The sequence below is a fragment of the Penicillium psychrofluorescens genome (genome assembly GCF_964197705.1).
Source record: "Penicillium psychrofluorescens genome assembly, chromosome: 3".
Classification (NCBI taxonomy): domain Eukaryota; kingdom Fungi; phylum Ascomycota; class Eurotiomycetes; order Eurotiales; family Aspergillaceae; genus Penicillium; species Penicillium psychrofluorescens.
In genome coordinates this window covers 1359075-1374513 of record NC_133441.1, presented here as the reverse complement: position 1 = coordinate 1374513, position 15439 = coordinate 1359075, and the positions used below count along the sequence as shown (strand labels likewise).

Genomic DNA, 15439 nt, shown 5'->3' with positions numbered 1-15439 from the left:
AATAATGGGCTTTGTGTTGGCGTTTGGCCCCCGGTTAGCCGGATGGCCGGTAACGAACTAGGTTGAGCACAACGGGCCCTAGCTGAAGCATGCAGGAAAAAAAAAACTCAGATCTCCGCTTTATACACACAAAGGAGATGTCCAGCGGAATGCCCCAGCCGCGGTTGGCTACCGGCGATCTCTGTCGGAAAACTGACCGACTAACCTCTAAGCCGAACTAGTCGCCAGCTCCCCGTTGTGTAGTTCGAATCATAGCTGCTCCTTGAGATAGTCGGCAGAGACGAACTAGATCCATAGCGTGATTGACCGCCGGCAATCGCGCATCTCGGCTCCTTCATCTCGGTCCTCTTCCACTCCACAACGAAGATCTCAAAACTGCCTCAGTAGCCTCTACCGGTATGTATAAATGATCTTCTCCGATCCTGAGCTATGATAGTCAATAACGGCGGTCCCGCATGCGTAGGGGCCTAGTCAGAACTCTTGACTGTCCCCGTGGGGACTCGGACGCTATCAGTTTCGGCAAGTGGCCGTTTCTGTTTTCCGGGAATTAGTGAGAGTTAGCGTTCGTGGCAGCGCAGTCTGACCACCTCCAAGCATGTCACTAGTTCATTCGGTGTGCGCCAACTGTTTTTTAGTGCCCATATACGTGCTAGATGTATGTCTCTGATCAGATCTGCAATGCAATAGCCTTAACGGACCGAGGAGTTCGCAGCATGTCACTAGCTGACAACCCAGACGTCCGGAATCACTGGGCTACTATTTTTTTCAGTTCATTTTTGTTTTTTCATGCAGGCTTCTTTTCACATGAGCTGGCCTGACGATCCGAGGTGGCATTTGAGTTGTCAGCCATGCAAGGTTCTGGAGTCCGCCACACCGGGGTGGGTTGCAACGAACGAACTACCAATCTTGAAAAGAGAGCTGCTGCACAATCGTCGTATAATGCATCGCAGTTGGCCAATCCGCGTCGGCTGGGCGGTCCACCGACTCTGCAAAGCAAATTTTGAGCTCTGCTTCATGAACTTTCATTTCCGCCGGTGCTTTTCGAGGCCCGCAATTGCGACAGAAAACTGTATAGTTCGAAATCAGGTTGACATGACCTCAATGACGGGTCGTGCCCGACCCGTCCCCGCTAAAAGACGGGCTAGGATGATAAATTCGCGAACGACCGAACTCATGCACCAAGCCCGAGGTGCCACTGATAGACACCCGAAGGAAGCGTCCCGAGGGAATGATCTGCAGAAAAAGGAATGCTTGCCTTGTTGGAGCCTTGCAGAGCAACCAACCCTCCCGCAGCTCAGCTGCAGGCCAGCCAGTCAGTCACGATAGGGACACAGCATTTCGAATGGTAGATAGAAAAGAATAAATTAGCCGCGCTTGCCGGATCTCAGGGTCGCATGAGCAGATGAACTGTGTTCCTTGGCGGATTGGTGAACAAAAAGGGTCTGAGGCCGAAGGACAGGATTAACCTTGAAAAGGGCCGTTCCCAAAGGGATGGGCCGCGCTGCCAACCCGTTGATCGTCGTTCCCAAGTGACGTGGGCAGATATGAACGATCCATGTCCGTGCCTACGACACTAAACTATGCGTGGGGTGCGACCGAGAGAGGCTTAGAGATGACTGGGATTTGCAATTCAGCGAACGCAAAGTAGACGTTGATCGAGATCAGCCGTCGATCTGGAATGCTGGGCTGGCTGATTGGACAGGTGCAAACCAGGAGGATCCCCGTTGCGTTGGTGTGGTCGATGACAGGTTCAATCGAACACAGGCAGTATGTTTTCTCATGTCTACACTGAGGAGTCTCTATGCTTTCATTTTTTTGTATATACATCAGGCAATCAAAAGCCAAGATCGGGGCTTGGATCCATGTCCAGGTAAAGATCAGCTGTAAACCACCCCACTTGAAGCCTTCCCTTGTATGGCCTGTCCTCGAACATGAGAGGCATGACCGATCCAAATGGGCCGGATTTTGGTGCCGGTCCGGGATCAATCACTCCCGTGCTCTGCCCGACATTCACAGCGAGAAAATTGCCGTTTATGCGATCCCAGGTCACGATATATCCGGTACGCTCCCACGGGCTGTTTTCCAAATGCTGAATCTCCAGTGTCCCCAGTTGCAGCAGATGTAAACAGTGATGTCCCGTCTGAGGAACACCATTCAGGATCTGGTGAGCGCGCATTAACCCCAAGGTAGACGGAGTCCAGGGTCTAGAGGAGTCGTATGAGACGGGAAGCTGGGAATCCGAGAACTCAATTGGCGAATGTTGCGGTAAGAAACGAACCCGCCAAGGGGCATTCTTGACAGAGGGGTCGGCGAAGTGGCAAGGTCGCTCGTCGCAATCGTTTAGTATATCCACAGCCCGACCCCAGGGTATCGGGGATTTGGAAAACATAGACGCTTCGAGCTCATGAAACAAACGCTTCTGATTGTCGTATCCCTGGCAGTCGCCGTCGATCGTGATGAGTGGTTCGTCGCCAAATGGCGGCGGTCTCGTAGACTCGGTGGAACTGGGGGCAGTATGGGTCTGACGCTCGTCATCCCACTCAATGCCCATCCTTTGCTCCATGTTGGAGACCTCTCTCTCTAATATCCGAACGTACTCATGTTCCGTGATCAGATGGGGTAGCCCTTCGCCCACAATCGGGTCATCAAGCAGAATCCGCAGTGAGTTGAATCTGCGGATAAAAGGCAGCCTGTTACCGTTGCGTTGAGCTATATCCTCAAGAAAACTCAGAGCCGTTGTGGAACGTCCAGCGTGAATCAAATTAGAAACGACGGAATAGCAGGAAAACCATAGATCGCGAATTTGATCACTCGGGACTTTTCCAGGTCCATGGTCCATTAAGTAGTTCCATGCGTCCTGTAGCGGCGCCCGACTTCCTAGTCTCGCGAGTATCTGAATATAACAGACATTCCATTCCATGAGATCGTGGAGTCTGATTTGGTTCTGCGACCCCGCTTCTCCTTCGCCGGTGATCATGGCAAGCATAGGATTTGAATTGTAGCGTGGATCTTCAAGATAGGCAGCAGAGAAGACTTTGGAGCCGGGTTCGGCTACCATTGTGCTCATTTTGTCACTTAATTTTCGATGGCCCTGGCGACTGAAGCCCTTCACAAAGTGTGCGAGGGCTGAAGCATCCAGAGAGAGCATTGCATAACGCATCCCCAACGCGTAGAGTTCAGGCAGAATAGGTGCCTCAATTCTTTGAAGCTTTGCAATAATGTCACGCAATACCAACATGATATCGGCCTCCGGGTAATGTCGCGCACAACGTCGGAGAGCATGAGAAAGAAGACGGCAGTCCTCGCTCTGCAGGAATTGAGCTCCTTGCCTATCCTTCACATATCTTTCAACAATGCTTCTCAACGTGGAGAGTCGAGAAGTGTTGTTCAAGATGAACGTTTGTTTCTTTTGCTGAGGGAGTGGAAGTTCTCTAAGAGAATTCCATAAAGGCGCAGGAGGAATACCGGCATACCACTCTTGATCGAACAGGCCACGAAGACTCTCCTGTAAGTACAGGTTTGGCTGATTCTCATATCTTGGTTCGATTGCGCCAGTTACAGAGAACCGAAGCAATTCGGAAGGCGAAGGTCTGGCATTTGCGTCCTCGCTGACGGTGGTGGACAAGTCATGGTGATGGCGAATGGCTGGCTGCGGAAGAAGACGATGGGCGCAAAGTTGTCGCCTTGATCGTTGTAGCGCAGCCCAAGAGGAAGACCCTCTCATATTTACTGGAGGTGACGACGGATAGCCCCCATTCAGGTCACGGTGGCCCAATCCAGGAGGGTGGAGAGAGATAAACCGCGATAAGGGGACCAACAGAAGCTGGGGTAGTTGGAGCGGCAGATGAAGGGCGGTGGAAGGGGCGGTGAGCCCGTGGTCATTTCAGAGTCTGATTACGTCTAGTCTCTTTCAACACCCACACTACAGAGCACCGCCCCTTTCACCTCCTCAAAACATGCCGAAGACACGGCGTTCGAAGCCCTCTGTAGAGGAAGATGCAGCTGCACAGCGTCCTGATGAGCACCCGGAGGCTGCCTCCGAGGAGACCCCCGTCGAAGACGCCGCAGAATCGAAGCCCGAGAAGTCAGAGGATGGCGCGGCATCCAGGGCGCGTGAACGACAGGAAAGATTTAAAGCTCTACAGTCTCGCGCGGTAAGTCATCCGTCGACGTGGACTATCATCCGGCGCGTGTTTCAGATACTGACTCAAAACGATAGAAATCCGCAGCAGAGCGAAACCTCAAGGAGACCGCGGCGGAAACCCAGCGTCTAGCCACCGATCCAGCGTTGCTGCATTCGCTATCCCGAAAGCATGCGTTTGCTTCGCATAACCTTTTGAAAGCCGATACCGAAGCGGACGGGGAAGATTTTGAGCGCAAACGTGCCTGGGACTGGACAGTGGACGAGTCGGAAAAATGGGACAGGCGCATGGAGAAAAAACAGCGTCACCGTGACAATGTGGCATTCCAAGACTACACTCAAGATGCACGGAAGGTCTACAAGAGACAGATGAGGGAGCTAGCACCGAACCTGGAAGCTTATGAAAAGGAGAAGATGGCCGCTATTGAAAAGGCTGCCGCCAACGGCGATCTGGAGATCGTGGAGACAAGTGACGGAGAGATGATTGCCGTCGACAGAAACGGCAGCTTCTATTCCACCGCGGATTCGGTTGGTTTCACCGACAGCAAGCCAGACCGCGCCGCTGTGGACAGACTCGTCAGTGATCTGCACAAGGCCGAGGAGGTGCGTCTGAAGAAGCGCAAGGAGCGCCGTGGCGACGATGAGGCGGACGTTACGTACATCAACGACAAGAACAAGCAGTTCAACCAGAAACTGGCTCGGTTCTACAACAAGGTATGCTTGGCCCCGTCGCTGAAGTATGCACGCACTGACTTTTCCATAGTATACTACCGAAATTCGGGACAGTTTCGAGCGTGGGACTATGATTTAATGCGATCACGAAACTCGAAGATATAATACATGCGCCGATGTCAACAAGGGGTTTTAACAAGGATTACCCCAGTGCACTTGACCTAAAGCATCGACTTCCTCCAGGCCTTTGTTGCTAGCGCCTCGATCTGTTTTGTTCCCACTGCTCCCTTTGTGGATTCATCCTCCAATGCCTCGACCACCGCATCACCCACCACATCGACTTTGAGAGGTTTCTCGGCCATGGAACCCAGGAATCCAAGCCTGTTCCCGAGCAAGGCATTGACCTCAGAAGCAACAAAGCCACCCAGTGCGATTGGGAGTGTGAATTTGCGACTAGAATCATACATGAAACTGGGACGGATGAAGATGCTTCGAAGTTCGGGAAGGTTGGAAGCGATGGCTTGTTCCGCTTCTCTTTTGGTCGTGATATACCTGGCCGGCAGTATCGGTGCCCCGGCAGCGGCAGAGATGTAGACGAAGGTGGGGACATGTTCGTTCGATGATTCCTGGGCCAGCGCAATAGCTATCAAACAACTTAGCTTCTCTCTGAGAATCACAGCTCGAATGAGCACGTACCGGAATCCCGGTTCATCAATTCATAGGTCAATTGTCCGTCCTTTTCTTTTGGACGTAGCTCTTCGCCCTCAGTCCTTGATAGTGGGTTTTGGCTGCCCAACTTCGATGAGCTGAAGGCTCGCTGCAGGCCGCTCACGATCGGTTCCTTCCCTTGCACCACACCCTTGTAATCTGCCTCCAAAAGGATTCCCATTGTATGAATGACAGCCGAAGAGCCGTTCAGAAATGGCTTATAGCTTTCGGGTTTCAACATATCGGCCCTCGCCCACTCGACTGAGCTAGCCCAGCTCGGACGTTCGCGCGAATCTGTAACCGTATCCCATCGTGGTTCGCCGGATCGACTGGAGATTTCAGCATTGGGGATCTGAAGCTCATGTCGGAAAGGAAAACACACCTTAATGATGTTACCGACCAGCCTCTTGCTGCTGCCGATTTACAGATCCGAGACCCTGGTGGGCTTGGTTAGCAGCATGGCCTGACGGGCATGGCGAGCTTCGACAAACCCAAGAAGCCACTCCCTCCTGCAACGACCAATCGTTTGGCTGTCATGGTGTAGTGTAGAAACGGAGGGAAAAAAGGACAAGACAAGAAACCGCGCAGCGAAGCTCTGGTGATTCATGCCGTCACGTCACGTGTCGCGGGAATGCCATTTCGCGCGTAAATTCCACTCTTTCTCTCCAAGCACCTCTTCCCTCCAACTCAACAGACAACAGATCAACTCTGCTATCCAAGTGTGCAGTATGCCGTCTGCTCCTGGAAACAAGCGCGTCAGGGTTCGTGTTCCACCCCTCAAAAGTCAAGGCAGACAAGCTTACCGTCAGTTTCGCAGGGCGTCTCAGTGTTCCGACCATTCAGTATGGCCTCATCGTGAATTTAGCCAATCAAAAAACTAACGATCACAGTCTTCGGAACCGAAGCGAAACCCTTCGAGCCGGAGAAAAAACCCGCCAACGCGCCAGTGGACCACACACACCAATGGCGCATCTTCGTCAAGGGCGTCAACGACGAGGACATCTCCTACTGGCTGAAGAAAGTACAATTTAAACTACACGAGACCTACGCGCAGAGCGTGCGCACGATCGAGCAACCGCCCTTTGAAGTCGTCGAGACAGGCTGGGGTGAATTCGAGATCCAGGTCAAGCTGTACTTCGTCCCGGAATCGAACGAGAAGCCCCAGACCCTGTGGCACAGCTTGAAACTGCACCCCTACGGACCTGATGCAGAGGGAATGCGCGAGCGCCGTGAAGTGGTCGTGAGCCAAAACTACGAGGAGATTGTTTTCAACGAGCCTGTTGAGCCTTTTTATGAGATTCTCACGGGAGGTCCTTCGGGGGGACAGCTGCCAAGGGGCAAAGGGAAGAATGCCAAGCGAACTGCGGATATTCCGTTGACTGAGAGCCCGAAGAATCCATATGCTCGGACCACGGAGAGTAAGGAGGTTGATCGATTGGGCGAGGCCATTAAGACGGTTGAGCAGATGACCAAGGAGGAGAAGGAACGGCTTGTGGAGCGGGAGAAGAGATTGGCGGAGTTGCGTGAAACCGAAGGTGTTCCTGCAATTACGAAGAAGAGATGACCTATCGTGCTGGGGTCCGTCATGCATCTTGCGGAGTCTGGAAAGAGCATGAATCACGGGCAATATGGTCCGATTTGGTTTTGTGCGGCGATTCCACATCATCTTCTGAGCACCGAAGGGGACAGAGCGTACATGATACCACCTGAGAGAGGATCCTCCATTGATCATGATCCTTTCGTGGCAGGTACAATTCGAACCCACAACGCTGACGAGGTTGCGTCCCTCAGCTTGTTCGCAGCGTGCACCAGCCACGCGACGACTATCCCCTCGAGTTGGGTCATGGGTATGAATCTCTTCATCTCAGCCACTCAGTTGTTCAGTCAACTGCATCCAGTACAAGCAAACCCTGATGCCATGTGCACTCCGCTAGGTACCGGATGGAAGGTCCTTGCTACCCTCGTTCCACCCCTACCAAAATTTGACCGTGGTCTGTTGTGGCTGGGAGATGGGGGATTTCATCTGCTATGTGGCTGCATCCTCGTTAAAGTTAGAGGCGCCATACTAGCAGCGCAGAATCAAAGCGATGAGCTATGTGTTTAGATTGAATTCTCGAGTATTTCATACTTTCAATCAAACCGTTATAAAGGAAAAGCAATATACGCAACCCAAACCCAGTCATAAACATCCACCTCGCCAGCAAGACTATACACCGGCCCAACAAATCAAACCAACCCTAACATGTCGCCGCTTTAGTAGTGTCCCTCGTCTGCTTCAAGAAAGGAATCAAACTGGTCCCGCCAGTCCCATACAACCCCGTCGGGTTTGTCTCATTCCTTGCCCCGGCACTGGGCGAAGCGAGATTCACCCGATCACTTCTCGCCTGCTCCACCGACGCGTGATTCCTGGCCGGCGTAATGATATACCTGGACACGATCTGGATGTGCGTGTCCCGGAAAGCGCTCAGCATCAACACCGCAGCATTGTATGCCTCTTTTGCGGGGGAGTCTGCATGTGAACTCATGATGAAGGGCCGGACGGTGGAGAGCGCAGATAGAGTTTCGAGGAAGCGTCTGTGTGGCGCGGGCATGTATTTACGCATTTCCTAGATGAGTTAGTTAGCAAAGCACATAGTCCCAAGTCAAAAGGAAGGACAGCTCACCTGGATATACCCCGTTCCCGAGGGCCGCACCTCTCCCGTAGCAGAGTGATTCACACCCAGAAAGATATCAAAGGTCTGAATTAAGGAGCTCTGCGCATTACTCCCCCCGCTATATTGATGCCACTCGCCATGGCCATCTCCAATATCATAGAACACACCATGCGGCAGGCCCGCAGTACTCATGTTTTTGCTGCCGGCAAGAAACGGACGGAGCTGATGGAAAAACACTGCGGGGGCGCAGTGCTCGTACATGCGTTTTAGGATCGTATTGAGTTCGCGCAGGCCGTCTGTGAATCTGCACAGCAGAGCGGCAAGCCGCGGAGCGTCGTGCGTGTTTGCCGCGGCGATGGCGTCGAGCATCAGGGGGACCAGCTTCGCGCCCCGGGCTTCGATGGCGACTGAGATGACGATGAACCATTCTTCGTCTCTTGTTCCTGTGAAGGAGGTGAGGAGGGAGAGGGTGTCTGGGTTTATGAGCTCGGACTTCGGGTCTGAGGTTCTGTAGTTCCAGAGCGTTAGGGCGGCGTAGGTTGCACAGGCGGGCAATTCGAGGTGGGCGGAGATTTCAAGGAAGGGTTTTGAGATGCATGGTGGTAGGACCTGTGTTGCACTGTCAATATAGAGACGGAGGGTGAAGGGTAGAGCTGGTTTACATCTTTCGGTTTCTTGCCGCCCCAGATATAGGCGTGCGTGAGGAAACCGAGGACGACATATGCTCGCCGCCACTCTGGCTCCGTTTGGAGCCGTGATGGTGAGAGAATGGGAAGACTGTCCACGAGACAGCGGATCTGTCCGGTCTGGATGAGATGAGGGAGCTGGCTGGCGAGATCTTCCCATGGAGCAAAGTAGGGCTGGGCGAGTTGCGACAGAGGAAGACCATCCGGGAGGAAACCGTGCTCTGTTGAGATGGCGAACTCATCAAGGCTGATGCTAGGAGAAAACAACATTGTGTAGAGCAGACTAATGATCTGCCAGGACGAAAAATAACTACACCCCTCGTCGCAGGCGGTGATAATGATATCAAAAGGACAACAGAGTTGAAAGTCAAGGGGAGGGATCCGTTTATATAAGTTAAGTTTGTGAGGGAAGCGTACGCCTTGCCCTATTTGAATCGCAGCGGCTGTTTAGAATCCAGGATCGTATTGCAACGGCGGCTGGCATCGGCCCCGTTGATTTGCCAAAATATCCATCTATACAGGGCCGGATCACAATTCCGGGTTCCGCCATCCGGTCCATTATTGATCGAACTGGGCTGAGGCGGCTGGATGTGATGTCTGGACCTGGTAGCTGGGAGATAGAGTTAGGGTTTCAATTATTTTCCAATTATTTTCTGGTCATTCCTTCAATATCACCCAATATCACAACATCACACTCGATCACGACGACAAATAAATCATCGGCAAACTTGGCCAGTGACGTCGCTCGATCTATGTGGGGACGGATCGAATACGGAAGCGGATGCTTATCCGGGTTGCAGCTCGATGGTCGAATGGAATGCGCTATAAAGAGCTACGGGCGGGGGACAGTGTCGGCCGTGCATTCCTCTACACTTCTTCTTACTAGTATCACCTGAACCTCGTCAAATTTATTCATGATGAACGGCGTCAACGGTGTAAAGGCGCCCAAGCCTGTCTTCCCTGCAGAGGCAGCGTCGAAGGAGTATGCAGCCTCCCTTGATGCTGCAGACCCTCTACGGGAGTTGCGCGACCAGTTCATCATCCCGTCCAAGGCGAATCTGGAAACGAAGAAGCTGGCCAAACCAGGTAACGCCAGCCACCGCCTTGTATTGAAAGGTCGGTCTGACTGACGATTGACTGTCCCAGGATTGTCGGAGGACTTGAGCATTTATTTCTGCGGCAACTCTCTTGGCCTGCAGCCTAAAGCTGTGGCCAAATATATGGAAGCGCAGCTGGACACATGGGCGTCCATGGGCGTCCGTGGTCATTTCAATGCCCTTGAAGACTCTCCACTGAAGGAATGGCAGCTCCTGTCCGAGCAGGCTGCGGCGTCCATGGCGAAGATGGTCGGTGCGGCGCCAGAGGAGGTTGCAGCCATGGGCACATTGACCATGAACCTTCACTGTTTGCTCGCCAGCTTCTACAAACCGTCTGAGACGAAGCGAAAGATTTTAATGGACTGGAAGGCCTTCCCTAGTGATCATGTATGTTTCTCACCTGGCGGGAAGAAAACTACTAACATCCTTTCCAGTACGCCATCGAGTCGCACATTGCCTGGCATGGCCTCTGCTCAAAGGAGAACATGGTTCTCATTGGCCCCGACGAAGGCGAGTATGAGATCTCGACGGAGAAGATCTTGGGCTATATCGACAAGCACGCCAGTGACGCAGCGCTCATTCTCTTGCCTGGCATCCAGTACTACACGGGGCAGCTGTTTGACATGCCCCGAATCACCAAGTACGCCCAAGAGCGCGGCTTGACTGTCGGCTGGGATCTGGCCCATGCATACGGCAATGTCGAACTGAAGATGCATGAGTGGAATGTCGATTTCGCCGCCTGGTGTACGTACAAGTACGGCAATGCAGGACCCGGTGCGATGGGTGGAATCTATGTGCACGAGAAGCACGGAAAAGTAGACGACAGCGCTGGAGACGATGCTCTGAAATTCCGCCATCGCTTGACGGGGTGGTATGGTGGTGATCGATCGGTGCGCTTTAAGATGGACAACAGTAAGTTCGCCTCTTGTCCGCTCAAGACCAACAAAGCACTGACGAATCCCAGAATTCAAGCCAATACCCGGTGCTGGAGGCTTCCAGGTCTCCAACCCCTCAGTTATCGACCTCACCACGCTCTGTGCTTCCCTGTCTGTCTTCGATCAGACATCGATACCCGCTCTGCGTCAGAAGTCGCTCAGCCTGACTGCGTATCTGGAACACCTGCTCCTAAAAGACACCACAGACAAGACGCGCCAGTTCACCATCATCACTCCATCAGATCCCCATGCACGGGGTGCCCAGCTGAGTCTCCTGCTCAAACCTGGCCTCTTGCACACCGTTTCCCAGCGCCTTCAGGATGCGGGAATCATCTGCGACAAGCGAGAGCCGGATGTTGTCCGTGTTGCTCCTGTGCCTTTATATAACACTTTTAGTGAAGTGTGGAAGTTTGTGGAGGTGCTCAAGGGTGCGTTGGGAGAAGGAGCTGCTTCTAGCTAGCTTGGCTGGTAGCATGACGTCTGCATCTATTACTTCTAGGGGGCATGAGTATAGCATAGCTGGAGCGTGGTGTCGTATAATGTTACGAAAATAAGACAAATACATTGCACAGATCCAAAGCTCTAGCAATGACAAGCATAGCATAGATACAAATACGTATTTTGTCTCTTAAAAATTTCCTATGCTATCCCAGTTCTCCCCGCTGCGCAGAAATTCCTGTCCTTGGGAGAAAAAATTCGTAGCAAGAATAGAGAACTCATCATTCGACAGACTCAACTGCTGTGGTGATACCACCGAGCTTACCGCATAGTCCTGCACGCCAGAAAAAGTGGCGTTGGGACCAAAACCTCCAACTCGAGGACTGGGACGCTCCTCTTCATGAGTGATCAAACGAGTTGGTTCCGGCAACGGCGAAGTCTGTGACACCTCTGCTGCGAGCGATGGGTGTCCTGCATATAGCGAATCTCCGAACAAGCGGCGAGCAGAATCCGCATCGCTGTTGGAGGAGTATTCTAGGATCTCCCAGAAGCGGGAAAGGTCGATGAGAAGACTTTGGTTCTGGGCGCCTGGGTCGGATTGGTAGGTGGCTGAGACGGCGTCTTCTAGTCGCTGCAATCTTTGGGCCTGTATTTCACACAATTGTCGTTAGTTATAGATCACAATGTGATTTTCTCGAGGTACACACCAATCGCGCCATGTGAGGCCACTTCTGACCGATCTGTTGCACGAACTTGACGCATTTCGTGAACCTGTCTCGTTTTTGTTCTCGGATGGCTGGATCCTCGGTAAAACTCAGTTGCAATTCGATGGTTGCCACCACGGCAGCGCTGTATCCCAGCAAGGGATCCGACACCAGGAACCTCTTCTCCTCGAAGAAGTTGATGAAATGGATGATCCATGTGGTGTGCGAGGATATCAAATCGGAAGTATGCTGGAGGAAGATTTCCGGGATACTGCTTCGGAAATTCCGAAGGCTCAACGACAGCAGGAGTGGGTGGTTCAGCAGGCACAAACTGGTGTGGTACAGGAACTGGTTTAGAAACCATGGGCCCCAGTATTCTCGGTGGGCCTGTAGTTCCTCCGGAGATCTGTCGCCAAGGTTGGCTGGTTTGAAGCGGTGGGTGTAAGGCATTCGTGTCTCGAGGTCCATTTGCAAGGCGATGATCTTTGAATATTCGGAATGGGGGGACCACGGCGGGACGTTGCTCGGCCGTCCATGTAGTCGCACGTATCGTGCAGTTCTTGCGAATACTTCGCTGAGCATGATCACATAGGCAATGATGCCTTGATCCTGCATGTCGCTCCTCCGTATCTCCAGCGCCGATGGTCCGGGTGAAAGAAGTCGTGCAGGTCGGTTTGGGCTTTCCGGGTAAGGAAGACCTCCAACTTCTGGGGCGTCTAGAATGGAAAAATCACCACCATGTAGTCGCTTGAGAAGACAAATACTCCAGTAACAGCGTCTCCGCTCTTCGCGGACTATATGGCTCATCGGAGAACGCGCGTCGCCGCCGAGGTTGGCACACTGGGCAAGGTTCATTGCAAGACTACTGTGGATGCTGGAGCGGTGCGTATTGCCATCTGAATGGGGCCTCATTAGCTGTGTTCAAGAAATAACAAGAGAAAAATACTTGCTCGTAAAATCCACCAAGCTCAGGAGGCAGAGACACTGAAGGGTCGACAACTCCACGGGACCCTCGGAAACTCTTTTCATAACCAGACCCCGAGCCACTTCAGCATAGCCATTGACCAGATTATTTGAATTGTCAGTACTTTGACGAGAATGATCCGAGAACCGAAGGCTAAGTGCCAGCACAGTATAGATGATCTCGACGTCGCGAGTTTGCAGACTGGCAACAAAGTTGCCTCGATGAAATAGTGGAAGAGGCTGGGAATCACAGTAGAGCAGGTACAGTTCCGCTAATGGGAGGATCTCCTCCCAAGGTGGTAAGACGATAGATGGGCTTGAACTAGAGGGTTCCGGCCCTGCCAGATACGGCTCTTGTGCAGTTATCTGGGCGCCCTTGTCACTGTGGCACGAGAAATCAAGTAAGTAGACGCCTATATCAAGATGCAAGGCAGACTTTCGCACCCTAACATATTAAGAACTTGCCCCAATTTGCCCTCCATATTTCGCAGTCTGTCATCCTACAGCTCAGTCAGTTACGGCAGAGGATGAAGCTAGTGATTTTCAAAGTACCAATGCATGAGAACCTCGTGAGTCTGGGGCATTCAATCTCGAGGTTTCCTCCGGGGCCGTTGAGCGACGTCTTTCGTCCGCATAGAGACATGGCTGGCGCAGTCGCGCACACAAAGAGCAGACCGGCTGCTCTCCTGGGCATTTGGCTTTCTTGCGCCTGTAGATTCAATCAGCGTCACGGTCCGTGGCATTTGTTTACGTGGAGTGCCAGACCTGCAGGGCTCGCAGGCTTGACGGACCCGCTTGGCAGGCCGCTCAGCACTTGCTAAATCAGTTACATCCATGCTTAAAAGAACAGAGGGTCACAACGCATCATCCCTGGCACTGGCAGCCATGATCCGAGAGTTTGACGCGTGAGAGACCTTGATGTGTAGTCATCGAGATATTCATTGTTGGCGGCAAGCCTTCATGTCGAAGAAGAAAGCTCTGTATCAACCGGTTATTCCCGAGCTTCTCCTGCAGTTTCAACAGGCAGAAACATCCAAACTATGGAAGAAAGAGTGATCGCCAACTGGAAAATGATGACTCAGCATCGCTTGCGGCAAACAACAATGCAACATTTGAAGTCATGACCTTCGGTCCTCTCAGTGACTTGAAGCTGGTACTTTGAATAAGAATCGATCGAGTGATTGGCCTCATCAATAGGCTAGGAGAGTAGACTGGGAACAATTAGGGGTCAGAGATAGGTACATAATATAAGGGTTGATTTGGTCGATATATATTCTTAGAATCTACGATACCGGTCTAATTGAAAGATATATCTGGTTTATAGAATTGAATATTGATCGCCGTCCTACTTTAAAACCTACTTCAAAAATACATTGGATTATCTGTTTGAAACATAGGCTTGGGTCTCTTTACGACTACGACCATGGCGGAGGTTGATCCCACCAGAGATATGATCATGACCGATAGTTTACAATCATAAGAAACTGTGCCAAGATATCAGGAAACAAAAGAAATTCTTTCTGATTGTTGGGTAGAGGCAATGGCTAGACCATCGGCGCTTGGATTGGTTATATACAGTCCAAATCACCCATGCCTGCCACCATAACTAGCTCATTCCCCAGAGTAGAAATACACCACCAAGAAGCGCAAGTCAATTGCAACTGCAAGACAGGAAGATCATCTATTTCTCACCGAACCAGGTCTTGTGGCCCTATTAAAATGGTCAGTATTCGTGGGTAATATAGAGGCGAGCAAATGTCCATTTGCTCCAAGTTGAAGGAGCGTAGGCGGAACTAACCAGAACCATGCGGCACATGGCGTAGGTGGAAGCTATAACAGAGTCAGCGGTCTGGTCATGGACTATCCAAGGACAGGGTTTACTCACCAGCACCCAGACCGTAGATCGAGATCAGGTAAGGGTACACGAGGTAGCCGGAGCGGGAGGTCTAGAAGACAGCAACATTCATGTCAAAATATTGCCAATGCCGAGATTATTGTGGTATGTTTTGCCTTCGGCGGGATACGGACCTGGTACCATTGACGCTTGCCATCGTGGTTCTGGAACAGACGCTGGTAGTAGGGAACGCGGTTCTCGCGGAACACGAACCTGTACGACCAGAAAAGAAACATTTAGTATTTGTTGCCAATTGAACGAGAGGAGAGTGTAGTAGTGTCAAGGGTCGAGCTCAATTGAGTCGCAATGACCTCGGACCGGAATTCGACGGTCGGACGCCCTCAATTGGGGGACGGAGGGGGCATTGTGTGCAACGGAGTTGCGCGGGAAGAGTGGGAGTGAACGTACCCGGCCATGCGAGGGGCGGTGCGGAACATTTTGGCGGTGGTTGAGGGGAGAGGGTGGGAGAGGAGAGCGGCAGAGCTTGTGGCAGACGTGAGAGCAGAGCGAATGCAGATGAAGTCGGTGGTCATCGGGAAGACGGCAC

The 15439-nt window shown here is 52.2% G+C and overlaps 8 protein-coding genes across 8 annotated transcripts; 3 read left to right on the top strand and 5 right to left on the bottom strand.

The window, feature by feature from the left end:
• Positions 1-1834: 1834 nt before the first annotated feature.
• On the bottom strand, positions 1835-3724 carry PFLUO_LOCUS4649 (uncharacterized protein; the record flags this gene model as incomplete). Its single annotated transcript, XM_073782021.1, has 1 exon — positions 1835-3724. One exon carries the CDS (start codon positions 3722-3724, stop codon positions 1835-1837), a length of 1890 nt encoding a protein of 629 aa, XP_073638718.1.
• A 232-nt stretch (positions 3725-3956) lies between these two features.
• Positions 3957-4952, top strand: PFLUO_LOCUS4648 (Pre-mRNA-splicing factor SYF2; the record flags this gene model as incomplete). Its single annotated transcript, XM_073782020.1, has 3 exons — positions 3957-4154; positions 4220-4855; positions 4905-4952. The coding sequence occupies 3 exons, from the start codon at positions 3957-3959 to the stop codon at positions 4950-4952; spliced, it is 882 nt and encodes a 293-aa protein (XP_073638717.1).
• Positions 4953-5034: 82 nt separating this feature from the next.
• PFLUO_LOCUS4647 (uncharacterized protein) lies at positions 5035-6058 on the bottom strand (the record flags this gene model as incomplete). Its single annotated transcript, XM_073782019.1, has 4 exons — positions 5035-5456; positions 5510-5850; positions 5904-5958; positions 6013-6058. 4 exons carry the CDS (start codon positions 6056-6058, stop codon positions 5035-5037), a joined length of 864 nt encoding a protein of 287 aa, XP_073638716.1.
• A 191-nt stretch (positions 6059-6249) lies between these two features.
• Positions 6250-7085, top strand: PFLUO_LOCUS4646 (NuA4 histone H4 acetyltransferase complex and the SWR1 complex subunit; the record flags this gene model as incomplete). Its single annotated transcript, XM_073782018.1, has 3 exons — positions 6250-6282; positions 6339-6363; positions 6412-7085. 3 exons carry the CDS (start codon positions 6250-6252, stop codon positions 7083-7085), a joined length of 732 nt encoding a protein of 243 aa, XP_073638715.1.
• A 673-nt stretch (positions 7086-7758) lies between these two features.
• On the bottom strand, positions 7759-9131 carry PFLUO_LOCUS4645 (uncharacterized protein; the record flags this gene model as incomplete). Its single annotated transcript, XM_073782017.1, has 3 exons — positions 7759-8127; positions 8185-8784; positions 8838-9131. The coding sequence occupies 3 exons, from the start codon at positions 9129-9131 to the stop codon at positions 7759-7761; spliced, it is 1263 nt and encodes a 420-aa protein (XP_073638714.1).
• A 647-nt stretch (positions 9132-9778) lies between these two features.
• Positions 9779-11353, top strand: PFLUO_LOCUS4644 (Kynureninase (L-kynurenine hydrolase); the record flags this gene model as incomplete). Its single annotated transcript, XM_073782016.1, has 4 exons — positions 9779-9947; positions 10008-10345; positions 10393-10870; positions 10923-11353. The coding sequence occupies 4 exons, from the start codon at positions 9779-9781 to the stop codon at positions 11351-11353; spliced, it is 1416 nt and encodes a 471-aa protein (XP_073638713.1).
• A 168-nt stretch (positions 11354-11521) lies between these two features.
• Positions 11522-12890, bottom strand: PFLUO_LOCUS4643 (uncharacterized protein; the record flags this gene model as incomplete). Its single annotated transcript, XM_073782015.1, has 2 exons — positions 11522-11977; positions 12039-12890. 2 exons carry the CDS (start codon positions 12888-12890, stop codon positions 11522-11524), a joined length of 1308 nt encoding a protein of 435 aa, XP_073638712.1.
• A 1789-nt stretch (positions 12891-14679) lies between these two features.
• PFLUO_LOCUS4642 (uncharacterized protein) lies at positions 14680-15329 on the bottom strand (the record flags this gene model as incomplete). Its single annotated transcript, XM_073782014.1, has 5 exons — positions 14680-14709; positions 14797-14828; positions 14884-14944; positions 15027-15105; positions 15301-15329. 5 exons carry the CDS (start codon positions 15327-15329, stop codon positions 14680-14682), a joined length of 231 nt encoding a protein of 76 aa, XP_073638711.1.
• Between the last annotated feature and the right edge of the window lie 110 nt (positions 15330-15439).